The sequence below is a fragment of the Gymnoscopelus braueri genome (assembly GCF_963280865.1).
Source record: "Gymnoscopelus braueri genome assembly, chromosome: 17".
Classification (NCBI taxonomy): Eukaryota; Metazoa; Chordata; class Actinopteri; order Myctophiformes; family Myctophidae; genus Gymnoscopelus; species Gymnoscopelus braueri.
In genome coordinates, this window is record NC_137617.1 from 7,311,339 (window position 1) to 7,338,258 (window position 26,920).

The 26,920-nt window shown below is 41.4% G+C and overlaps 4 protein-coding genes across 8 annotated transcripts in view; all 4 read left to right on the forward strand.

Moving 5' to 3' along the window:
• The window catches only part of LOC308104040 (uncharacterized protein), a 383,068-nt gene that overhangs the window by 294,040 nt on the left and 62,108 nt on the right, over window positions 1-26,920 (forward strand). The gene's annotated exons all lie outside the window — the stretch shown is intronic.
• LOC308104329 (uncharacterized protein) lies at window positions 1,499-26,203 on the forward strand (the record flags this gene model as incomplete). The annotated part of the gene is made up of 9 exons (XM_080454738.1): window positions 1,499-1,772; window positions 1,953-2,396; window positions 21,662-21,831; window positions 21,961-22,016; window positions 22,246-22,460; window positions 22,974-23,149; window positions 23,278-23,406; window positions 23,906-24,048; window positions 26,077-26,203. The coding sequence occupies 9 exons, from the start codon at window positions 1,499-1,501 to the stop codon at window positions 26,201-26,203; spliced, it is 1,734 nt and encodes a 577-aa protein (XP_080310864.1).
• Window positions 5,282-19,852, forward strand: LOC308104330 (uncharacterized protein; the record flags this gene model as incomplete). Its single annotated transcript, XM_080454739.1, has 4 exons — window positions 5,282-5,432; window positions 6,055-6,240; window positions 18,570-18,761; window positions 19,845-19,852. Exons 1-4 carry the CDS (start codon window positions 5,360-5,362, stop codon window positions 19,850-19,852), a joined length of 459 nt encoding a protein of 152 aa, XP_080310865.1. The 5' UTR covers window positions 5,282-5,359.
• On the forward strand, window positions 22,925-26,203 carry LOC308104331 (uncharacterized protein; the record flags this gene model as incomplete). The annotated part of the gene is made up of 6 exons (XM_080454740.1): window positions 22,925-23,149; window positions 23,278-23,406; window positions 23,906-24,104; window positions 24,429-24,506; window positions 24,594-24,671; window positions 26,094-26,203. Exons 1-6 carry the CDS (start codon window positions 22,964-22,966, stop codon window positions 26,201-26,203), a joined length of 780 nt encoding a protein of 259 aa, XP_080310866.1. The 5' UTR covers window positions 22,925-22,963.

Genomic DNA, 26,920 nt, shown 5'->3' on the forward strand with positions numbered 1-26,920 from the left:
TTAACACGGATCTGTCCGATTTTTCATATTCCATCCTGATTGGCTAAGATTGGCTTCCAAAGTTTGCAGGATTGGTCCGTTTTTAACAAACTGCCTCAAATTATGCACACAGCTTGCAATTTCCGTGAAATTTTGCAAGCACATTCCCACTAGGCCGAGGAAGAAATGCCCCCCTTTTCACATTGGCCTGTTATAGCGCCACCAGCAGGTCTAATTTATTAAAACACATTTTTGGAACAAAATGCCTCAAATCATGAATGCAGTGCCTGCTTGCCGTGAAAGACCTAAGAAGGAATGGCACCCTTTTCACATTGGCCTATTATAACGCCATAATAACCTACCTGACCTGGTGGAGACCTGTGCTCCGAGGAGCACTTTTTCTAGTTTGTCTCTGTTTTTCACTCGCCCCCCTTCAGTAATTCCTGTCTCTCTCCCTCTTTCTCTCTCTCTCTGCAGCCTTAAAGTTGTACAATGCAGAATTTCAAATAACGATTTTTAGCAACCTCTGCTGGTCACTACCGTCACTGCATACAATTTCCGTAGTCCTCGATTACCCAGAATTCCATTCGTTTTCACCGGAAGCCGGAAGCGTTTCAAAAAGCGATCTTTTAATTGTTTTATACTATCTACAGATCGTTTCTCTTAGCCAGTGGAGCATTAGTTACCATGAGCTGTGCTTTCTTTTTCTGTTCTTTTTCGATCTTCCAATCTTACATTCTCTTAAAATCAGCGTGAGGTTCCTTTTTGTTATTAGCGCGGTAGTTCCTGGCCAAACAGGAAACCGTTGCGGTAGTTCCTGGCCGACGTCATGACGTCGGCCAGGACGTCGGCCACGACGTCATGACGTTGGCCAGGAACGTCATTTTCCCGGGAAAGTCCCCCCCGTCCACGTTCAATAGAAAATATATAAATAAAAGGCTTCCGGGGGTGAAATTCATGGAGTGGGTGTTGTGAAACTTTTGCCACTCACAAAAGATATACAATTTAACTTTAGTTTTGTTGAAAACGATACCTAGTATGCCTTTAAGTGCAGAATGTGTCATTCAGACAGACAGACATGAACAGCATGTTTTACATTCATGAGCCACGAGGTCACATTTTTGCCTGAGTCTCAGGGAGTGGGTGTTGTGAAACTTTTGCCACTCACAAAAGATATACAATTTAACTTTAGTTTTGTTGAAAACATTACCTAGTATGCCTTTAAGTGTAGAATGTGTCATTCAGACAGACAGACATGAACAGCATGTTTTACATTCATGAGCCACGAGGTCACATTTTTGCCTGAGTCTCAGGGAGCTCAATGTAAAAAAAAAAGAACAATAAACTGTTAGAGGTCTATTATGAAACAACTCAAAATAAGCTAATCAATTAATTGGACAATTGTGTAATATTGCTTAAGTAAACAATTAACTTTAAAGTAATTAGAAAATTGATTTCAAAATTATTTCAATCTATCTGTCCCCCTTTTTTCCTCCCCTCCCCCATGTTTTTTAATCTCATGGATCTCATAGACTCCATCGTGCACATAGCAAATTCACTCTGCATTCTCTGCGCGGAGGTCAAGGGCAACAAGAAGCAGTGCAAGCGTCTGGCCCAGCGCGTGAAAGGGCTGGTGGAGACAATCAAGCCAAAAGGAGCTGGTCAGAACTCTGATGATGTGGAGAAGGACCTCCATGATCTCAAGGAAACACTGGAGTCTGCAAAAGATGTTGTCAAAAAATACATCTCTGATAGTTTCCATGAGCATGTGTTTAAAGACTACAAAGACAGCAGTGAGTTTTATAAATAGATATAAAATATTATTTTTTTTTGGGTGAACTACTCCAAATTTAAAGTCAGCTGTCACTTCTTGTTCAATATGATGAGAAAAGCATAATTATTATGGTTCAATCTATTGTATTTCAACCTATCTGTCCCCCTTTCCCTTTTCTATTTTTTTCTTTTTCAATCAGTCATGGACCCCATCTTGCCCATAGCAAATTCACTCTACAATGTCTGTGAGGAGGTCAAGGGCAACAGGAAACAGTGCCAGCGTCTGGTCCAGCGTGTGAAAGGAGGACTGGAGGAACTGGTGCTGACAATCAAGCGAAAAGGAGCTGGTCAGAATTTTGCCGATGTGGGGAAGGACCTCCGTGATCTCAAGGAAACACTAGAATCAGCAAAAAATGTTGTCAAAAAATACATCTCTGATAGTTTCCACAAGCATGTGTTTAAAGACTACAACGGCAACAGTGAGTTTAGGAGTTTGAACAGTCGTCTCAATGGCGTATTCAACAAGCTTTCCAAGGCTCTGCAGGTTTACCACGATCATAAACTATACAAGATGTTCAACGAAGATTCTCAACAGGCAAAGGATGAAGCAGACAGGAAGGAGGATCATGAGGAGCTGAAGAGAAGTAAGAGGCGGGGTCTACTACTTTAACAATCCATGAGAAGATATAGTAGCACAATCTGTGTATGATAAAAATGTATATATTTCAGCAGATATTTTTGTTAAAGGGTCTACACCATGAAAATCACTTTTTTCTTGGTTTTTTGTATTTTTTGGGGTCCCCAGTGTCTCTTGTACCCCAAAAAATGTTTTTTTTTTAATTCAGTCATTCCTTCTCATTTCATGGATTTCCAGAATGGGCGTGTCTGAACAGGCGATCTCAGAATGGAAATGTTTATGATGTCACAAACATTAATGATGGCAAACCCAATGTTAAATGAAAAGTGCCTGAATCGCTCCGAAACTTTTTCTACCCCCCCTAAGTGGGGGTCTACGAACAAATACTTCGGGTTCGGATTTTGGCTCCGCCCCCCGGAAGTGGGTGAAACAGGCACCTCAAACACTTGGTGGAATTGTTCAAAAATGTTCAAAGTGTTTTTTTTTCGATTTTGTATTTTTCTTAGATGCTTCTTTTTATGCAGAATTTTTCCTTTTTTTTTTTTTTTAAATAATTTTTTTTAATATTCTGCACAATAGGACGTTTTGGTATTGCAGCTGAAAGTGCTGTATAAGCCAGAGACAATTGACTTGGGATGAGTATATCTGAGTGATGATTTAGGCTCAAACCTTTTGAAAAAGGTTTGAGGGACATACACCATATGATATTAAATATCAAATATTTTTTTTTAATTCATGGTGTATCTCCTTTAAAAGAATATTGATTTAGGCGTTTTGTGTTTCTATGGGTGGTATTTATTCAGTTTGGTAAATCTCAATCTCTAAAAAAGCTAAACCAATAGCTCAAGTTGGCTGGTTGTCTGAACAGGGACTATGAATTGTCTCTGTCAGACCCCATGTATTTCCAGGGATATGGAGATGAAGCTAGTTTGTTTTTAGAGCAAATTGCCCCACCATATGAATGCATTTTTAATATGTTTTATTTAGATGGTAACCCGTCTATAATCACAGTATTACACTTGAGGGTGTGCTTTACTGTCATTATTGGCTTTTCACTGATGCTTAGGGCACTTGGCACAAACACCTCATCACTGTTGATGGTAAAGCACACCCTTTCGTGTAATATTGCTTAAAGGAGTAGTTCACCCAAGAAATTACTTATTTTCTATCAATTACACCCATAAAGCTTATTCATGGAGAGTTTTAATTTTTGTTGCATTCCTAAGCCAATAATTTGATGACCGGGTCATCGGTCAGAAGGAGTCTCCTCCCCGGTCATCAAGTTATTGGCTTAGGAATGCAACAAAAACAAAAAGATCTCCATGAATTCAAGGCTTCATGGGGTGTGTGACTGATATAAAATACTTTTTTCTTTGGGGTGAACTACTCCTTTAAGTAAACAAATTTAAAGTCAGCTGTCACTTCTTGTTCAATATGATGAGAAAAGCATGTTATGGTTCAATCTATTGGATTTCAACCTATCTGTCCCCCTTTCTCTTTTCTCAATTTTTTTTCAACCAGTCATGGATCTTATACACCTTATTGAGCCCATAGCAACTTCACTATACATTGTCTGTGAGAAGGTCAAGGGCAACAAGAAACAGTGTCAGCGTCTGGTCCAGCGTGTGAAAGGAGGACTGGAGCAACTGGTGGAGACAATCAAGCAAAAAGGAGCTGGTCAGAACTGTGATGATGTGGAGAAGGACCTACGTGATCTCAAGGAAACACTGGGGTCCGCAGAAGTTGTTGTTAAAAAATACATCTCTGATAGTTTCCACGTGCATGTGTATAAAGACTACAAGGACAACAGTGAGTTTAGGAGTTTGATCGGCCGTCTGAACAGCGCATTCAACAAGCTTTCCAAGGCTCTGCAGGTTGATCACAAGATGTTCAACAAAGCTTCTCAACAGGCAGAGGATGAAGCAGACAGGAAGGAGGATCATGAGGAGCTGAAGAGAAGTAAGAGGCGGGGTCTACTACTTTAACAATCCATGTGAAGATATAGTAGAAAATTCTATCTATGATGAGATTTATTTCAGCAGATATCTTAGAATTAACAATGGCCTTTTGTGTTTTGGGTCCTGGGGGGAGTTGTATTAACTGTATGCTGTATTAACATTTGTCAATACAGCATCAATCAGCTTAACCACTTTATCCATATTTTATACGTTGAATATTCAAAAATAGCAGATATACAAGCTCATAGCACGAAGTTAAACACTGTGAGCTTGTATAAGCAATGTACTGCTATTTTTGTACATTTTTGAAAAAGTGTTTGAAAAATGTTGAATAATTTAGAATTTTCTAAAACAAATATTTTCTTCCTCTCTTCTGGGGTCCCTGGCACCACCAAATACACACGTACATTTGGGGGTCCTTGATATGAAAAGGTTTGAGAACCACTGCTCTGGAAAGCATTAGCTCAAGTTCCCCGGTCATCAAGTTATTGGCTTAGGAATGCAACAAAAACAAAAAAATCTCCATGAATTCAAGGCTTCATGCGGTGTGTGACTGATATAAAATACTTTTTTTTGGGGGGTGAACTACTCCTTTAAGTAAACAAATTTAAAGTCAGCTGTCACTTCTTGTTCAATATGATGAGAAAAGCATGTTATGGTTCAATCTATTGCATTTTAAACTGTCTGTCCCCCTTTCTCTTTTCTATTTTTTTTTTCAATCAGTCATGGATCTCATACACCTTATCGAGCCCATAGCAACTTCACTCTACATTGTCTGTGAGAAGGTCAAGGGCAACAAGAAACAGTGTCAGCGTCTGGTCCAGCGTGTGAAAGGAGGACTGGAGCAACTGGTGCAGACAATCAAGCGAAAAGGAGCTGGTCAGAACTCTCTGATAGTTTCCACGTGCATGTGTTTAAAGACTACAAGGACAACAGTGAGTTTAGGAGTTTGATCGGCCGTCTGAACAGCGCATTCAACAAGCTTTCCAAGGCTCTGCAAGTTGACCACAAGATGTTCAACAAAGCTTCTCAACAGGCAGAGGATGAAGCAGACAGGAAGGAGGATCATGAGGAGCTGAAGAGAAGTAAGAGGCGGGGTCTACTACTTTAACAATCCATGAGAAGATATAGTAGCGAAATCTGTCTATGATAAAAACGTATATATATTTCAGCAGATTTTTTTGTTAAAAGAATATTGATTAAGGCGTTTTTGTTTCTATGGGTGGTATTTAATCAGTTTTGTAAATCACAATCTCTAAAAAAGCTAAACCAATAGCTCAAGTTGGCTGGCTGTCAACAGGGACTGGAAATGGTCTCTGTCAGACGCCATTTCCAGCGAAATTGAGATGCAAAAAGATGTTTTTCTTGTTTTGTTTTGAGAGCAAATTTCCCCACAATGTGATTACATTTTGAATATGTTTTATTTAGATGGTAAACCTTCTATAATCACAGTATTACACTCGAGGGTGTGCTTTACAGTCAATATTGGCACTTCACTGTCAATCACTGATGCTTAGGGCACTTGGCACAAACACCTCATCACTGTTGTGCCAATAATGATGGTAAAGCACACCCTTTCGTGTGATATTGCAAATAAAAGTCAGCTGTCACTTCTCATTAAATATAATGAGAAAATAATGTTGTGGTTTGTATTGTATCTCAACCTATCTGTTCCCCTTTTTCCCTTCTCTCATTTGTTTCAATCAGTCATGGATCTCATAGACCCCATCTTGGTCAAAGCAACTTCACTCTCCCCTCTCTGCGAGGATGCCGTGCGCAACAAGGAACGGCGCCAGTGCCTGGTCGAGCATGTGAAAGTGCTGAAGGAACGCTTGGGGGCGATCAAGAAAAAAGGACCTGGTCAGAAATCTGCTGATGTGGAGGAGGCCCTCCGTGAGCTCAAGACCACACGAAAAATACACCTCTGGTTGGGCACCTACAGACTACGGGAATGAGTTTGACAATTTGAACGAATGTCTCGGCAATGCATTAAATAAGCTGTCCGGTGCTCTACCGAAACCAAAATCACAAGCTGTTTGAAGAAGACCCTTGTTTGGCAGAGGATGAAGCACACAGGGAGGAAGAGGATGTGAAGCGGAAAAATGCTAACACAGCATCAAAATCAGTTTAAGCATTTTAACCATATTTTATCTTATTTTAAAATTGGCTAATTGGAGGGTGCACGGGCGGACGGACCTCAGCCACGTCACTATGACTCAGACATAACCTAGACAAACCCGCCCATATATAGGCAAATATGGAGATCCGGTTGTCCAGAGCCACAGATCTGACCGTTATGCACATATGGTCATAATTTATGCATTTAAGGGACGGACCGACACAATCGTGCGTACAGAAACTTTGCACAAAGAATGGGTTTACTGCACTATGAGATCTCTGTGCTCCAGCCCAGGCACCATAAGGTGTGCTACTATGTACGTTGCCCGTGACAGGAGGTCCCAGTTGTCCAAGCAAGAGAGGACGCACACCCAACACAAACCTTTGTGCATTTGAATTTGTAGTTGAAGAAACATTTGGACAGTCACAAAGACAGAGTCAATGTAACAAAATCTCCTTAGCACTGTGGATGGACTGTAGAGTGCCTGTGGGAGATACAGAGCTTGTTGTGATCCTGCACCCATTTTCCTTACTGATTTCCTTAGTCAAAACATATGAAGTGACTTTGTGAGCCTTTAGAAGGCGCTGATACACCATTTAACTAAAACTTTACATCATTTATGCCATACCTTAACTGCCATGACCTTTAATTGCATGTTATTGCAATAATACTAGGCAAAACATGGATTACAATATGTCACGTTCAAAAAGTGGGGGGAATGCCAAAGGGTTATACTATAGTGCTGGACCTAGTCTCGGGCTTACAGACAGCAACACTGGCAGAGAGAGAAAGAGCTGGCTCAAAGGTGCAACGACCAAGATTTAAACACCTGGCAAGCAGCAGGCTGATATTCTGTGTTGTTGTTCATGTAGAAATGTATAGTCAATAAAGTGCAAACGCTGTAAATACAACACTGTCTCATCAGTCATCAGTCTCATCAACTGTGTCGGCAAGAACCCACAGTAACACTGGGTTACACTGACTTAACAATAGGGATATGTATGCAATACACATAGTTTGGGTGCACACATCCCCGTGTAAGTAAGCCTTGCAGAGCCCATAGGGTAGGACTAGGAGTCTATCCCCTGTTTCTTTAGCATGAGGCAGCTGGATGTACAAATACACCCCCTGGACTTGACGCTAGCATGTCGCAGAGACTTACCCCCAATCCAACCCTTGATGCTGAGTGCCAAGCAGGGAGGCATTGGGCCATTGTGCCCAATTGGGTGGGCATTATTAATACAAAATCAGTTGAACTTAACTGGTAGGCAGCTGATCAATGGGTGCAAGGTCACAAAATGCTTTCATCTCCCACAGGCACACCCACAGATACAGTCCGTAGTGATACAGTACGTTGCCTGTTGGCTTAATAAGAAAAGATGAGTAATAATCATATTAACCCATTTAGGCCTGCGGACGATTCTACAAATTCCTTCTAAATCCTAACAGTTTTCTGAAAAAGTTGTTGCTAAAATAGGCTAGAGCTAAAATCTAAAATGTTTTTTTTTGTAATGTAAAATTTATGTTGAACTAATTATTTAAATGTTCACAATGTATGCTTTCCAGTGTTATTTTATTGCAAATAATGTCTGACTGCGTTCAATTTGATGCATGTTTGTATACGTTTTTTGTATAGATTTAAATGTCAAATAAAAACTCAACTGTGTGTAACAACTTAATTTTAGGATCATACAATTATAGTCTCTTTATTGGAATTATGCTTAAGCATACGGTCATGCCTACAGCTCTGTAGTAACTACAATAACTGTTCCATGGATATCCTGTCTTAGCCCATCTGACTCTCTGTGAACAAACACACACACACAGTTTACAGTTTACAGTTTAGGCATTTAGCAGAGACTCTTAATCCAGAGCGATTTACAGTAAGCAGGGACACAAGATAATACATCATAATACATCAAATGCATAGAAATAGTAATCAAATAACAAAGTAATACATGAGTAAACCAATAATCTAATAGTAACTAATACATACGTAAACCAAGAACCTATCATCAGCCTACATTGAAACTATTCACACTACTGGCATAACATGCTATCTAAATTACATTTTAACCTTTGCATAATCCTGCAAGGTCGTCAAGGCTAGGGCAAGTGCTACGGGCTGAGGTGGAGTCTAAAGAGGTGAGTCTTCAGATTACGGCAGAAGATAGGGAGTGAGTCTGCAGTTCTAATTGCAATGGGGAGTTCATTCCATATAGTTTGGGAGCCAGAAGGGAGAAGAGTCTGGGACGTGTGGAGCGTTGTCCCGGATCTTTTAGCGAAGGTTCTGACAGTTTCCCTGTGTTAGCTGATCTGAGAGAGCGGGAGGGCTTAAGAGGCTCGATCAGGCTTTGAAGATACGGGGTGCCATACCTTTGGTTGCTTTGTAGGTCAACGTCTGTGTTTTGTACTCTCTGCGGGCAGTAACTGGGAGCCAATGGAGGGAGCGGAGAAGGGGGGTGACATGTGAACATTTTGGCTAGTTGAAGACCAAGCGTGCTGCGGCATTCGGTATCATTTGGAGAGGCTTAAGTGCACATACCGGGAGGCCAGTTAGGAGAGAGTTACAATAATCAAGTTTTGATATGACTGATGCCTGGATAAGAAGCTGGGCTGACTCCTGGGTGAGGAAGGGTCTAATCCTTCGAATGTTATAGAGTGTGAACCTACAGGATCTAGTGACCGCTGTGATGTGGCTCTTGAATGAGAGCTGACTGTCCAGGACAACACCAAGGTTCTTGGCTGTTGGAACCAAAGTCACCAGGTTGTTTTCTATGGAAATAGTTAGATCCTGCGTGGGGCAGGACTTAGCTGGGAAGAAGAGAAGCTCAGTCTTTTGACTGGGTTCAGCTTGAGGTGGTGAGAAGACATCCACTGTGAGATGTCAGCCAGACAGTGATGTGCTCTTCCACCTGGGTGGCAGAGGGGGGGAGGATAGAAACAGTTGAGTGTCATCGGCATAGCAGTGATAAGATAGATTGTGAGCAGAGATGACAGCACCAAGAGATTTAGTGTACAGGGAGAAAAGGAGGGGGCCAAGTACCGATCCCTGGGGGACCCCGGTTCGGAGGGTGCGGGGGGAGGAGAGCACACCTTTCCATGAAACCTGGTAGGTCCGGTCAGTTAGGTAGGAGGTGAACCACTTTAGAGCCGTCCCAGTGATGCCTAGGTCAGCAAGGGTGTCCAGGACTAGCTGGAGGGATGAATGTGGGGTGGGGGGAGGGGGTTTAAGGAGGGAGGAAAAAGTGGAAAATAGCTTCCTTGGGTTAGAGGCACAGGATTGAATCTTACTGTGGTAGAAAGAGGATTTAGCTATAGATAGTGAGAGGGAGAAGGCAGAAAGGAGTCAGTGAAAGTGGGAGAGGTCATCTGGTTGCTCTTGCACCACTTCCTCTCAGCTGCCCTGAGAGGTGTTCGCTCAGCTCTGAGGGTTTCAGATAACCACGGAGCCGGCGGACATGGGCGTGCTGGCTTAGAAGAGAGAGGACAGTGATGGTCGAACGCAGATGAGATAGTGGAGAGAAAGGATGAGGTTGCAGTGTCAGGTGAGAGGGAGGGGAAGGAATCCGGGGAGGGTAGAGAGGAGAGTATAGAGGGGTTTAGGGACCTCAGGTTATGTTGAGTGGTGACGGTCTGAGGGTGAGTAGGTTTAGGTGGGAGAGTAGAGAGAGAGAGGGAGAAAGTTATAAAGTGGTGGTCAGAGGTATGTAGGGGGGTAACAGAGAGGTTAGAGGGAGAGCAGGCTCTGGAGAACACAAGGTCCAGTACATTACCAGCTCTATGAGTGGGAGGAGAAGGAGACAGGGTGAGGTCGAATGAAGACAGAAGTGACGTAACAGGAAGATGCTTCTCTGCAGTAGGTAGGTTGAAGTCACCCAGTAGAATGAGGGGGGGTGATGCCAGGAGGGACGATAGAGCACAGTTATGGTGAGAGGGACAGGTTGTGTTATTGAAATAGCATGACATACACATGTGGAAAGAGAAAGGTGAGAGAGATTCAAAAGACGTGAATTCCATTTAGGGGACATGAGTAAACCTGTACCACCCACGACCTGTGGGGGGTGTGGGTACACACACACACACACACACACACACACACACACACACACACACACACACACACACACACACACACACACACACACACACAGACACACACACACACACACACACACACACAGACACACTTAGCTGAGGTGCTGGAGCTTAACAGTAGTAAACTACTCTACACGCTCAGATCTGAGCAAAAGTCATTTATGCTTTTGGTCAGACACCATCTTCAAGCTACTTTATAGTAGGCCTACAAATTAGAGTTATCCAAATATCATCAGAATATCAACATGCACTCAATCAGAGTCAATCACATTTGATTATCTTTGTCAATCAAGCTATCACTGGGCTTTGACAGAAGACAAACAAATAAAAGCCCCAAAGAAAACAGCTGCCAACTGTATTTCTCCAGCCAGTAGTCTTCATGCCTAAACAATAAAACATTTACAGCACTGCACCTACCTCAATGACACCATGTAGAGAAACAACAGTAGAATTTGAGGCAGTTTAAATAGTTATGTACTGTACTGTATTGTATTGTATTGTATTACACTAGAGAGGCCCGCTAGCCGCGCACGGGGCTCTAGCGAGGGCGCGCTTATTTTGGGGTACCAAAATCGTGGGATAAATATGTCCCAAAAAAAAGTTTAAAAAAAAAACATTATTTAAAAAAATAATACATGGGGGACCCCTTGGGGGTCCGTGGACCCCCTGGTAGTGTTGGGACCCCCGCGGACCCCGGTGAAACATCGCGGACCCCTTCAGCTGGGTTTATTTTTTTCATGAAGGTGGTTGCTTGTTTCTGGCGCACATCTGGCAACACTGACCTGCTGCTTGTCTTTTCCCAACGTGGCAACCCATACTGCCGGTCTGAAGAGACTGCCGGTCGGTGGCGGTGCTCACGCTAAAGGGAACAAAATGGTGTACCCGTGATGTTGTCCGGCTCGCGGTGTTTCGGTGTCGCTCGGCGGTCGGCGGTGACGCTATAGGGAACAACATGGTCGACCGTAATGTTGTGAGTTTATGCTCCGAGGGGGGCAGATGTGTGGTGAGCAAATTAAAAGTAGCCTACGCCACCCGTAAATTAATTGCGCGCGTTGTGGCTTGTGTTGTTAGTGACATGTGATATGTTGTTGTTGTGTTTACTGCGAAACAATGACACGGGGAAATTATGGCTTTTCATCTTTCCAATGTATTATAGGATATGTTGTTGATTATTGAGCTCTGCATCAAACACTATGGATCACTCAAAGTTCTTTAAAACCTGTGATGGAGTTGTGTATTTTTCAGACTAATCTTTGCTATGATACAAGTATAATTATAAATGAATTACTTTTGGGAGGGCAGATGCCTATATATTAGTTAAAAATGTAAATCATGATAATTAATAGAAAAGCCCTAAGAGTTTTGAACGGTTAACCAATTTAAAAGCCTATCAAAAGGACCTACAGTTGAAAGTTCACACTTTTGGGCATGACGTGCACGTGCACATGCATGAGATGAGACTACCCTTAGAAGCCGGCCTCTTTGACGTAAGAACAGACTTTCTCATGGCTTTCTCATGGCTGCACGACACTGAGCTAGCCATCTGACGATACATGAAAGAAGAAGAAGAAGTGAAGAAAGGGAACTTGGAAAGACCATTTGACTAGATTTTCCCAGGTGAAGACAGAAGAAGGAACTGAAATCTCAACCAGGTATATACGGTTCATGAAACTGGATCAGGAATCCTTGAATAATTTATCTTGCCTTTATTGCATTTGCTGTTCATATAAAGCTACTGACTTCTGTATTTGCGTATACAATGTAAATGCGGTGGTGAATTTCCATGTCTGAATGTAGATCTCACCACCAGTCTTGAAAAAATCTCATTCCCAAAAAGGGCAGAAAGGGCAGCAGAAGTAAAGATTTAGACTTTCATGAGTAGAAGTGATTGTTGAGACTGTTGGGACCCTGAGCAGAAAATTCTGACCTTCTTGAATGATCTTTCATGGGAGAATTATTGCTCTGGCTACAGTAGTTTCCTACTTTGCCTGATCATGAAATGTATCTCTATGTGGGGTATAAATATAAATTCAGCGTCAGGCTCTCAGTTGGCCCATTTTTCTATGTACAATGGAACATGTGGTAACAGTGGTATTGAGTTACAGTAGGACTGAGGGAAGGATCTTTCATTGCATGTTAAAACACTGACCACAAAATGTGGCAAAGCGTCATACAGCTCAGGTGTCACAGAAAAGAACCACAACATGAAAGCGTTTCACTCAGCTAACCAATCACATTATTTTGGGCATTTAGCATAAGTCAATCTGCTTATCACATTTGACATCCGTTTCAAGAGCTTTGTCAAAGCTCTTCTGCTGGGATCCTGGGATGATGGGGATCCTGATCCTGAATGCTCCATTGTGCATCTGGCTGTTGGCAGCAGTTGGACTCAGGCTCAGCATGGCATTAAGTAAGTGATGCAACTTGCTGCGGTTGATATTTTGCAATTGTTTATAATAACCAATCATACGTTTTACTCCTTAATGTTGTTTTTGACACCTTTATATCCTATATGGTGTGCCAATATGGCTGCTGTATAGAGCACCGAAGTCTGACGTCACTGCCACTAGAGGGTGCTGTTACACGGGTTAGTGGCTTTATTATTTGTGTTGAAATCCCCATTTGGGAATCTTAGATCACATAAGAACTGTGTTCCAAACATAAACACCACCACCCCGGTGTTTCTGTCAGGGGGGTGGCTTTGCATCGTTTATGATATTCATTCATATTTGATACAGCCTGTTTCTGGCGAAAATTGAATTAATTCTGCCTCAAAAGTCTTAAGAACTACAACCTCCGGGTCTGAAATCACTGTCCATACAGCAACCACGTTCATGGGAAATGTAGTCTTTGGGTTGTTTGACTCGTTTCTAGTGTTTATATTGTGTTACTCTTTGGGTAAATGTGTACATTTACACCTTCAGTCGATGCTTCATCTCCATATGAGTAAAATTGTGGTGTGTTTATGTTTGGAACACACTTCTTATATGAGGCGATCTAAGATTCCCCAATGAGGATTTAAAAACAAAAAGTAAAGCCACGAACCTGCGGAACAGCGTCCTCTACTGTAGTGACGTCAGGACTTCGGTGCTCTATTGTGAACTTAATGTGAACTCATGTGAACCCCATTTGGCGGAGTCAGGTTAAAACATTTGTGGGTACAATGCTTTTACAGATTATTAAAGTACAGAATATAAGCTTTCATATGATGTATCATTCATTGAAATCGGAAGATATTTGAAGAAGATGTGCTCATTTGAATCTGGTTATCTATAATAGTGCAAACTGAGATAATCCCTTCTAAAGAATTGTCACTTCGAGCACCTCTCAGCTCCAGGTAATGGGCGTGAACAATGGGTAATTTATTCAGCCTAGCCACTCCTCTAATCACTCCCCCATTGACACCTTTCAGTCAGCGGAAAGTAACTAAGTACATTTACTCAAGTACTGTACTTAAGCTCACTAGATCTGCTATTTTCAAATATTTAGTACTTTTACTTTTGGTACTTTAAGTACATTTTGATGCCAATACTTTTGTACTTTTACTCAAGTTAATTTTGAATGCTGGACTTTTACTTGTAAAAGAGTATTTTTATATTGCAGTATTGGTACTTTTACTTAAGTAGAGAATTTGAGTACTTTTTCCACCACTGCTTATTTGGGCTTGCTTTCAAGATTCTTTTTGAAAATAGCTGATTTAATAGGGCTCAAGTGGTGAAACTGGTCGTTTCTTTTGGGCTTGTTTTCATAGACCTCGTAGCTTGTTTCTCTCACAGAACAACACCAGCACTGGATTTTATCAATACATTTACTTACATTGGCTATTTGAAAATTGCCGATCTACAAGCATGCATTGTGAGCTTAAATATTTTATTAAATCTATTAGATCTATTACACACATTTTGTGGGGAATGTGTGGAGAATGTCCGAAGCAGGGGCGCAGCCATGGGTGGGCCTGGGTGGGCCGTGGCTGTGGCCCACCCACATAGAAAGCTGGCCCACCCAGTTGATTTTGCAACATTTTTTTATTTTTTTATAATTAATTTTTTGATAATAAATCGGTAAAATCAGGCAAACATATGAATTAAATAACATAACCCTAACCCTAACCCTAAATAAAGTAACAAAACAACGAAAAAAATGTATCAAAATCCGCCCAAAAAACACACATTTTCGCGCGGGCGCGCAAGGGTCGGGGACCCACCCGCCCACCCGCTCCTAACTAAGCCCAGCCTATACTAGCGTTCTGGCTGCACCACTGGTCCGAAGAGAGCAAAATGACTGAAAAGTGGACATAGCGGTTTTTAGACATCCATTGTTTGAGGTCATTGGCCCCGATTCATAAAGAGGGTCGTAAATATAAGGTAAATAAAGTTCGTAAAGGAGGTCGTATTTTTGGTACTCACAAACTGACGTGCAATTCTCAAAGGGGTTCGTATATCTCTGAGACGTGCGTATGACCAGTGCGTATGACCAGGTGTGATGATTACTCTGGAAGGCTGCATCCAACAGCATCCAACTTCAACGTCACCGTGCTAAACAGTGTTGCCATGTCCGCTTATTATAAGCCAATTTGGACTTATTTTTCTGTAAAGTTGCTTGTAAATATTGGTAGCTGTGGGGTGCGTTTTTTTGGGCTTGTTTCTAAAGTGTAGTTGGTTATTTGGGCTTGCTTCACAATTGTTCAATTGTTTTAACCGGTGGTTCTCAAATATTTTTATGAGTCATGGACCCCCAAGTTAATATGTATGCAAATTTATCCCTATAAGCCCCATCTGAAAATGTTTTGTGCCAGCTGGAGGCAGATTTGTGTTGTCTTCCAAATATATAGTGTTGTCTTCCAAATATTCCACATTTTATTACAAGATTTTTTTTTTAATAGCAGATCTACAAGCTCACAACGGTTTAATTAAAGTGCTTATAATGGCCTAAGTGCCAGTTGCTTCTTTTGGGCTTGTTTTCCTAGACCTGGTTGCTTATTTCTCTCACAACATCTGGCAACGCTGATGCAAGTTTGAAGTTCAACTCCGCCTCGTCTAAAGATAACAGATGCGGCGTCGCATCGCCTTGACAACTTACTGTTCTGTCTGGAAGCGGATCACGTAATAAATGCTCTCATGTGTAATGAGAATAAAGAAGTTTACAAGGTTTAACCCCATTACCAAATAAAAGGCTAATAAAACGTGGAAAGGATATTATATAAGCCTTTTCTAATGAACATTGCGCACCTTTACCGAGGTAAAAAGATGATGTTGAAAATAAATCCAGGGCATACAAGTGGAACGCTTCTATCCGATTATGGACCAGAGCTTATTGATTAAATTAGTTAATTTTGGATATCACTGTCCTACTTCGGAATGGGGAATGGATCTTCTGGACACAGCTTTCATTCCTCATCAGATGGTAATATTTATTAGGCTGTTGTGTGTGGCGTTCATGTGATCAATATACAGTAGCCTACAGTAGGCGTTACAAATTAATACCGCGGCACGGACACTGATGCAAGTCAGTCCCAGTTTCATTAAGGCATCATAGCCTATTTTCATTATTACGTGACACTTTGGCTGAGATGGCCCGCTGGCAAACACACTGAGGGACCTAATAATTCAGCTCTAAATGCAACTCATAGCCTAGAAAATAAATAAAAATCGGTGGAATCTACATCATGTCTATATTATGCATAGGCTACAAGCAATACATCGTTTGACATTTATTTTTATTTTTTTATATATATGTGTTGACAAATGTTGGGCACATATATATTTTATTTGAGGTTTGCCACTGTTGTAAATGATTTTGGCATGAAGAATAAAGCATTCTAAAGACATACGCACATTTCAGCCCTGGTAAGACAGCCTCGGGGCTGACCTGAGAACGTGCGCACCTGACGCACAAAACACAGACCAAAAAACTTTCATGAATCCGACTGCAGGTGTAGGATTTGTCCTAAATGCCGGTACGTACAAAATATGGTCGTAAATCGCTTTATGAATTGGGGAAATTGAAACAGGACTCAATGCAAGTGACAGTGTAGCCAGGTTTTATGGGGACATGCAGTTGAGTGTCATCTGCGTAGCAATGGTAAGCTATATTATTTTTACGCATAATTTGCCCCAAGGGTAGCATATAATATATAAAATGGGACCCAGGATCAAACCCTGGGGAACTATACAAAAGAGAGAAGAAGAGGAGGAGGCATCACCAAGTGCAACGGAAAATGACCTGTTTGTAGGAGCACAGGCACTTGTGAGAGTAGGTAGGAGCAGAGCCACTTCGCTGATACCAACATCGATTTTCAGACGGCTGATCAGAACACCATGGTCCACTGTGTCAAATGCCGAACTAAGGTCCAGGACGATTAAAATGGAGTACAGGCCTATGTCGGCTGCCAGCAACTAGTCATTTGTGACTTTGACTAAAGCAGTCTCCGTGCTGTGTTGGGCACGGAAGCCAGAATGAAATGCTTCAAAGATATGTTTATTTTTTATATGGGAAATGAGTTGTGTGGAGACAACATTTTCTAAAATCTTTGATAAAAAAGGCAGCTTGGAGATGGGTCAAAATTACTTACTATCGAAGGGTCTAGAGAAGGCTTCTTTAAAAGGGGGTAGATTATTCACTATAGACTGCTCCAATGCGACGCTGCCATTGTTATATCTGGAAATACATTTTTGGTTGTGGTAGCCTGAGTTACAGAATAAAAATAAACAAGAAATGACACAGTCATATTATACCAGCTTGCTGCACGTGCGTGCGTGCGTGCGTGCATGCGTGCGTGCGTGCGTGCGTGCGTGTGTGTGTGTGTGTGTGTTTGTGTTCGCTGGGGCTCCACGGCCGTAAAAATGATGTTGAAGGTGTGTGTGTGTATAGTGGGTGTGTATAGTGTGTGTGTGTGTGTGTGTGTGTGTGTGTGTGTGTGTGTGTGTGTGTGTGTGTGTGTGTGTGTGTGTGTGTGTGCGTGTGCGTGTGTGTGTGTGTGTGTGTGTTTGCTGAGGCTCCACGGCCGTGTATGCGCGGCTTGTTATCATAGACCTGGTTGCTTGTTTCTCTCGCAAAAACACTGCTGAGCTGCTGCTGTTTAATGACCGAAATGCACAGTTTGGGCTGTTTTCTATGGGTTCTGTTCTCAAATTTATTTTCCACAGGATCTCTCCAGAACGTGAGCAAAAGACAGTGTCATACGACATCACAGAAAATCCTGATATCGCTAAAGTGTCAAGAGTATAAACAGTAGAATAAGCTTGGAATCCCCACCGATGATGTTATTGGTAGCCAGGTTTCTGAACTGTCCATAGCCCACCAATGAGACGCAGAGTGAGTAGATGAAAATTGTGCCATCTTACAATGAGCATTAGTGAGGAGTCGAGACCAATTATATGAATATAAGGTTGAAAATGGGTTAAGTGCTCCACTGACTAATGGCAAACAGGTGAGACCTTGCCTACATGGAGCACTGTAGCAAGTAGGAAGTAGGCAAAACAGACATCATGAAAGATGGTGACATTTCAGAAATCAGGGAACGAACGGTACTGAAACGTTTGAGAAACACTGATCTAGGCTATTAGCCCGACTTACAACCTTACAGTGTAATGATGGTGTTTAAGACATGGAAAAGACGTTAGACATGATCGTAAAAGATGCCAGTGTTTCACAAAAAAATGGGTCCCAGAGTTGTTCATCAAAGTAAAGAGTGGCTGACATACTGTATAACACAAAGTCATCTGAGAGCATATTGGTGAATCTGCAGCCCTGCACAAGTTAACACCCCAACAAACACACTCTCATTCCCTAAACACAACATCAATTATACAGTGCATTACTAAAGCATTTAACTGCAGGAACAATAAATGTCCACCTTATCTTATCCTCCTGCTAAGGGATGTTTTCAATTCAGTTTCTTAGTTGTCTTCATTCTTTTTCCTAACAGAGAATTTCACAAAGCCATCAGTGGTTTACAGACCACCTTGTGCATCTCAATCTACCACCTGCTTACTGGTCTGTGAAGGAAACATCACAGATTCAGGTCCAGTCACCTATCGCTGGAAGAAAGATGAAGGGGAATGGATGGAGTCTGGACAGAACTGGACTATCACCAACAATGATGAATGGAAGAAGGTTGAAAAAGTCTTCTGTGAAATGAAGAACCCAGTCAGTGTGGAGCAGAGTGATCCCAGTGACAACCCGTTTTATCTAAAAGGTATGTTGGTGTTTTTAGTTTTTTTTTGTCTGTTATGCCATCTCAATAAATACCCTCTACTGTTTTATTGGAAGAGAATGTGCCATATTGTGAAGATACATTTGTATTCCTATCAGCTCTACAGTATGTGGTTGATGCCTCCATTGATGTTAACTGGACCCTGTAATAACAAAGGCTTCTTTGTCTTTTTATTTTAAGGAAATACATCCTTGGTGTTTATTATTGTAGGGATTATTGTTGCTCTCATCCTTCCTACAGTCGGTTTGTTGCTGGTCCTGTGCGTGAAATATCGTAGTAAGTATCTCTTCTGATTTTAAAGGGACTACACCATGAATTTTAACTTTTCCTTCTTTTTTGTGTGTTTTTTGTCTCCCCTACCTCTCTTCTATCCCAAAAAATACCCCAGTTTGAACACTCAGGTTTCACAGCATATCTGGGGTTTTCTGTAAATTGGTCTCAAAACAGGCCAAACTGATTTTCACCCCAATCCCTCCCGTTTTTTTCAGGTCCAACTAAAAAAAGTTTTTTTTTTCTTTTTTTTCTTTTTTTTTACTTTTTCCACACAGAACCAGGAAATAACATGCATACAAACTGGCTCAATAGTGCCCTGTGCCAAACAGGACAATGTGGTATTGCAGGTGAAAGTGCTTTATAAGCCAGAGAGAAGTTACTTGGAATGAGTATATCTGAGGCTTGATTTAGGCTCAAACCTTTAGAAAAACGTTTGAGGGACATAAACAATGATATTAATTTTTTATTTTATTTTTTAATTCATGGTGAAGTTATATATAACATACAACATGCTTGCAAAGTTACTGCTCAGCAGCTACATGCAATTTCACAAGCACACGTTAAATGTTTTAACACATTTAGACTTGAGGTCGATTTTAAAAACGCCCTCTAAATCAGAAAATCTTCTATTTTTTGTTTAAAAAAATGTAAGAAAAATCCTGTTGCTATATACATAGCAACATCTAAAATTACTCAGATGCTTTCCCGGCTTTAAAGGTATAACAACGTATAGGCTTTCCCGGTCTTAATAGGTTCATCTTTACTTATAATGTGTTTAATTTTATACACAAGGGAAGTGACCTTTCACAATTCACTAACAACATCTGGGTATCTCATCACACGACAAAACCAACAGAAATATGGGACATACAGTATGCAGTAATTAAGCCTATAGAGCATGGTGTTGATTTACTAACCTGACGGTAACTATGTGAATCAAACTGATCTTTTCCTCTGTACTCAGCTACAAATGCAGATGCATCTTCACCAAGGAATGAAATTGAAGGTACTAAAGGGTTTTATTTGATAGAATGTGCACAAAGAGCTCCAATTGAGCATTATAAGATATCTTGTTCATAGAAATAGCTGTCTGTGTGTGTGTGCGTGAGCGTGTGCGTGTGCGTGTGCGTGTGTGCGTGTGTGTGTGTGTGTGTGCATGCGCAAATGTTGTATATCATTGTTACTGTATGTTATCATTGTGTTTGAATTTCATAACAGATCATATAAATGCTATGTTGCCTTCATGTGGGACTGAGTCTGAGGGAGTTCATGAAGGTGAGTGAGTTTGAGAACTTTATGTGAGCAGTTTGTGATAAGACTTAGTTTTGAGTTGAGCCTCCAACTCATGTCCAATGTCCACCTCCAATAAAAGAGAAATAAATCAATTATAGCGGTGTGGTAGGGTAGGGTAGGTCATGTCCAATTTCACTTTCGGACAAAATTATATAAAATTGCAGTTGGTTGAGTCCCTTGGCTCTATTGGGTTCAAGGTGGTATGTGCGTATCAGCGTATGCTATGCACAGAGGGTTAAGTTCATCTGTTGCTTTCTAAGTTTACACAACAAGCTGCTGAAGAGCAGGTGGCACAGGTAGTGGTAAAGGAGACAAAGTAGCAAGAGTGGCTGCCATACACACATACTGTACATAATAAATGAGAATACGAGCCAAAACTATTATTACAGCAATAAAACATTGAGTGATTGTGTGAAGTGTCCACAACATCTGGGTAATCTCATCACACAAAAAAAGCAACAGAAAATGGGACATACAGTAAATAAGCCGAGAGCTGGTGTCAATTTACTTGATGGTAACTATGTGAAACAAACTGATCTTTTCCTCTCTACTCAGCCACAAATGCAGATGCATCTACACCAAGGAATGAAAAAAATGGTACTAATGGGTTTTATTTGATAAAATGTGCACACAGAGCTCCAATTTAGCATTATAAGATACTATATTATAGTATTATAAGAAGGTAGAATCAACATCAGACAAGAACAACCATGATTCAACAAATGGTATGTCTATGTACATGTCCTAGGCTGCCAAAGATAAAGACAAGTAGATTGCTAGCCTGGCGTAGCTAGACTATATCACTGCGTGGATGAGTCTGGTGCTTCCATGAGGAAGTTTTTTTCCCAAGGGGCGGGATCAAAACAATGGCCCTCGACGCAATTGGTTAGACCTACAACCAACTACCAATTACAGTCTCCCATATTCGAATACTGGGCACTGATTGGTTACCCACGTCTTCTGGAGCAGGAAATGGATTCTCTATGGAGCGGTGCCAGACCCAAATCCCAGAGTGCAAATTTTTTTTGCACTTGCAGATTAGTCTGGTCCCAGGCTAGTAGATTGCGCCTATAATCTAGCTCTGTATGGAGGAGCGACTGGTATTTAGCACACACGCACGCACGCACGCACGCACGCACGCACACACACACACACACACACACACACACACACACACACACACACACACACACACACACACACACACACACACACACACACACACACACACACATACACAGGGTAATAAAAACAAAAATGTTGACTATCTGTCCCAAACCCCAATCTCATGTGTCTATATTATCCTTGCTTCCAAGAATCTAATGCTCAGGAATCCAATCATTGTCCTGGGGCCTCTTTGAAACACAGAGGAGACCACAGACCCCTGCCTCGTTCCCACAGTGTTATTGACATCACCAGTAAGGAGAGAGAAAAGACTCATAGAGGATACACTCGGTCTCTCAGCTCACCTCACTTGGTTTTACAGGTACTATATGCTTTATTTTGAGGAGCAACCTTTACTTAGATCGCCCCCCCCCACCCCCCAGATTACAATGTTGCAATATTTTTCGCCACAGATCAACTAATCAATATCTTTATTGTTTTCTATTTTAAGCTCATTACAGAATTTGCACCAGAAATCTGTGAAGACGAGAGAGAGACCAGATACCGGTATCAACCAGTTTTTTCCCCTAATGTTCATCTTATAATGTACTGTAGATGAGAGCTTCAGCTTTTTTATTATTATTATTATTATTATTATTATTATTATTATTATTATTATTATTATTATTATTATTATTATATCTTTCTTTCTTTCTTATTTACAAAAGAAAAATCTTTCTTTCTTACAATAAAATCACTTAAAACTCCTTTTCAATTATTTCCTGTTCCGGTTCAGATGCCACCACCAGGCTGGCCTGTTCCATTGCAAGGAGACAAGCTTGGTGTTTGGGATGGAGGGGGAGGGAGAGGTGCTCTATAAGACAGCTCACTGGAACCCAGGCTTTCTACATCACACAGGAAAGAGGCCTGCTGGGCCGCTCTATCAGATTACGAGTGTGAGAGGCTCTGCCTATCAACTGCACCTCCCTCACTGTGAAATCTTACTTAATCGTAAGTCATATATTTTTCTGTCAGAGAATGTAAGGGCTACAGTTAAACTTTGTAAAGAGGATCACAGTTCACAGTTGCTGCTGATTGGCTCAGCAGCAGATTTGAACAGGAAACACATGGAGGTGTCATATGGGTTTTCTGTTCAAATCTGCTGCTGAGCCAATCAAATTAAGCGACGGTAAACTGAACCAGAACAAGAAATGGGAATGGGAGCTCTCTTCCATTCCGACATCCCACTACTCCGACTACGTGGCTTCCGCGTGCGGTTAGGGTTAGGGTTAGGGTTAGGGTTAGGTATAGGGTTAGTAACCGTCGGAAAGGCGACATGTCGGAAAGCCGACATGTAACCAATGGGAATGCCACCTTCTGGAAAAGGGATCTACAGTTGCACAGAGTTTATTGGCAGTCTAACACAAGCCCTGGTTAATGGTTGCTAATCCAAAGAAATGCTTTTTATTGCTCACATAACCAAAAAGGGACGTGTGACATTCATACGGCCCAACATGATAACAGAGACGCACGTTATAATCAACATCATGGGGTTCTGTGAATGTGGTCTGGTCAAGGACAAGGATGCTCCAACCAACCCTGTTAGAGCTCTGGTGTATCTGCTGTACCAGTATGACCCTGATGATGAGGAATCCACTATTAATGTGTTGATGCTGACGGATCAAGTTGCCATCAAGGAGGTGAGCTGTTCTGAACATTTAATTAAAAAAACAGCAACTACTAATTTGGGGGAATATAAACATAAAAACAAATGAACATTAATGAATGTGAATGTCCCCATACCCTAAATGTGATCCACCTTCTCTAGGTTATAGCTGACAGGAAGAAGCTGTGTTGTGTTAAAGAAACTTTAATCAGCGTGCCTCCGCAGTGTAAGCTGATCCCTGAACAGAACTACTGCCTGACTGTTCATCCAGAATATGAATTGCAACCTAAGGTAAAATAAATGACTATATTCTCTTTGTTGAAGATAAAGTTACGTGGCAGCCGACAATGTTAAATCCTCCAATAATGTAACTTGGCATTGATTTTGGGGCCGATCTTCCCGTAGGACTCCTTTACTATTGCCAGTAGTTATTTTCCTTTCCCTACTGAGTCTGCAACTAGAGCAATGTCATCCACGTAGTCGAGGTCGGTAATCATGATGGGATGTACTCGCTTAGTCTACTTAGTATAATATAGCATATGATGTCAGCGGGCCACGATAATAGAGACATTTCTGTTATCGCTATACTGCGATGTCAATATCATTAAATGCAAGCAAGTCATTGTTGTGCTTCAAAACAAAACAGCATAGCTCTACTCATGTTTTCTGCAGTTCTTAATTCTGAGAGAAATACAGACAGAGTTTAGCTGCTCGGGCCCCTGTAGAATATAATAGTTGTTATTTATTTATTATGTTAATAAAAACACGTTTGTCTATTTGTTTGACACAGGAAGCAGAATTCTATGAGGATCACAACAACTGTAGTGCCCCCAAATTTGTGGTGACGTTGACAGACAAATGTAAATGCCTGGAAATGAGGCTGACTGAAGTGAAAGGTTCAGGAAACAAACAGTCCCAGAACCCTAAAATGGTGTGGGAACGCCGGGTTAAAATACCAAATGGCCCATGGAACAATACACCCCATTCTGGTGAGAATACTGGATAACCAATGAATTGAAAATAATGCATTTGTTTATGATAGAATTTTGATTATTGATTGGTCCAGCGGTGCCAGAGATGAACCGTTCACAGACACACAAACAGACGGGAAAAAACTATAATCTAAGGCCTGGCAGAGATAATAATCTGATTAATACCCAATGACATTATTAAACTGAATTATCAGAATTATCTATAATCATTCATTCAGCTACTACTTTAATAACTATAATTATTTCATATAGTTTAATATTTAACTACGAAATATCAATTTGTACATACTGCAATTAGGCCTTCACTTCTGTCATCCACAGGACCATCTGAGCAAAAGAGAATGAACAGCTGCCACAGCAGCCTTTCTGTTGAAATGAACAGCAGCCTTTCGGTTGAAGGTACAGACCCATTCTCTTCAGCTTCCTTCAGCTTCAACCAATCTTAAGACATGTATTACAGTATGCTATCTTTTGATTTGCATAAAGAAATAGAGCAGTTCTTTAAGAAGAAGCGGACGGATTTAGTCGGTAAAGTCAAGAACGTGGGGCCCAGTGGTGGAATAAGTACTAAACATTTTTTACTTGAGTAAAAGTATCAATACTGCAATGTAGAAATACTCTGTTACAAGGAAAAGTTCGGAATTCAAAATGTACTTGAGTAAAAGTACAAAAGTATTGGCATCAAAATGTACTTAAAGTACCAAAAGTAAAAGTGCTCATTATACAAAATGTCCCATTTCAAGTTTTCAAATGCATAAAAAATCTTTTGAAATTAGCAGATCTACAAGCTCACAATGTATTGCATCACAACGCATTGTGAGCTTGTACAAAACCAAACTCAGCTGAGTATGAATGACAGTGAAGAAGTTTCAAGGAAATGTATGAAGGGAAAGTTTTGAAAATGGCCTAAGTATTACCAAAAACGCTTTTTAGCCGTTTTTGCGAACGCGGTCGGACCAAGTGGAACTTACGATATCACCGTGCTTGGGTTGTGTGTGTGTGTGTGTCTGTCCCTTATTTATGGTCTTTCCTCGTGTGTTCACGCTCTCATTGGCTCGCGCCCCCATGTGACTCGAAACTCTGTGCTGAAATGCCAGCAGCTGCACTGCCTGTATACAGCCGGCAGAGTGCGGCAGAGTGCACTACTACAGTGTGGTTGAAATATAGCAGCCTCAGTCAATCTGCGTTCGCTTCCAGCGTTCGCTCGTCTTACTTGTAGTCTAGGCAGAATTTCAGAAAATGTGCTTATGTGTTTAAGGGCACGGTCACACCAAACTATGGCTGCCGGCTGATTAACTCAGGTTGTGAGTGCGGCCAGCGCATTCTAAAAAACGGAGTAGCTTGCAGCACATTATCTCCCAATAACCAGTGATGCACCTGTCACTCACTTTCAGGACCCTCCCCGTAGCCCGCAGTTGCTCAATTGCGCCAAAAGCACCATGTCGCTTCCTGAGTCTTGGGACTGTCCGCCTTCGACTCACCCGATTGGACAGAGGGGGGAAAGCAGCATCTGTCTCGAGCATTTATCTGCTTCAAGTAGACATGGCGTATAGAATGCATAAACGCAAGGTGTGCGCGACACACAGAAAGATGTGCAGGACCATCAAACCACGCCATTCCCATTGAAAAGCATTGGCAGAATCCACCCTCGGTGTGACCTAAGCGCTAAAGGCAAATCTTGTTAATTTAGGGCATGCGTGTTTTTTAGGGGTATTAAGGGGTGCTGAATCCAAATCTGCTGTATTTATAAAATGGCTGCTAATGCCTCAAAATGTACCATTTTGAACACTATACTGAACTATATTAAAAACATATATTTCTGACTAAACAAGTGTTGAAAGTCAGGTTAATTAATCAGAGAGCATCAATGATTAGCTAATTAATTAGAAAATTAATTACTAAAACATCTAAACTATCTGTCTTTGTCACGACTGCCACACCCACTCTACCTTTCTTCCCCTCTTTCTAGTTCTCATCTGATTATAGGAGTGGAGACAGGGGTGCAAGACAGGAGGCGGAGACGACCAATCAGCAAGTCTATAAAGCCAGGCTCGACGCTTCATGCTCTGCCAGATCATCAGTCTCTGTTGACCTAGTCAGTCGCTTTCCACCTGGGCTAAGCAATATTCTCAGTGTGTATCCTGAATACTTACCTTTCTTTCCTGTGCTTGTAGTAACCATCTGAACCCTGGAAGTGTGCCTCTGCTCTGCTGTGACCCTGTATCCACCACTGCTACACTCGGCTCCACTCCTGTATCTGTACCTGGACGTCTGCCTCTGTCATCACTGCTGGGATCCACCATTGCTGCATTCAGCTCACCTCAAACAGTATCTGAATAAACCTATATTCTATAACTGCAACTCTATCCTGTCTGTCTCCGTGTTTGCACCTGGGTTCAAGGAAACTTACAATATGACAGTCTTAATTGAATGGCTCTCTTACAGGACGGCGCAAGAGGAGTTTTGAAGCGGTCAGCCCCAGAAGAGTCAAACTAGCAACAGGTCCTGCCATTCTACTTGTTATGAAGTGACGTGTGACAAAATATATCTGTATAGTGTAAGCCGTTTGTATGCAGGTGCCTGTGGGAGATACAGAGCTTGTCCTGCACCCACTTTACAGTTGGCTAACAGTTCAGTTCAACTGATTTCCTTAGTCAAAACTTGAGAAAAGACTTTAAAAGGCGCTGATACACCATTTGACTAAAACATTATGCCATTACCTTAACTGTCATGACATCTACACGTAATTGCATGGAATTGCTTGTATATCAATTTTAATGTTAGGTAAAACATGGATTAAAAAATTACACATT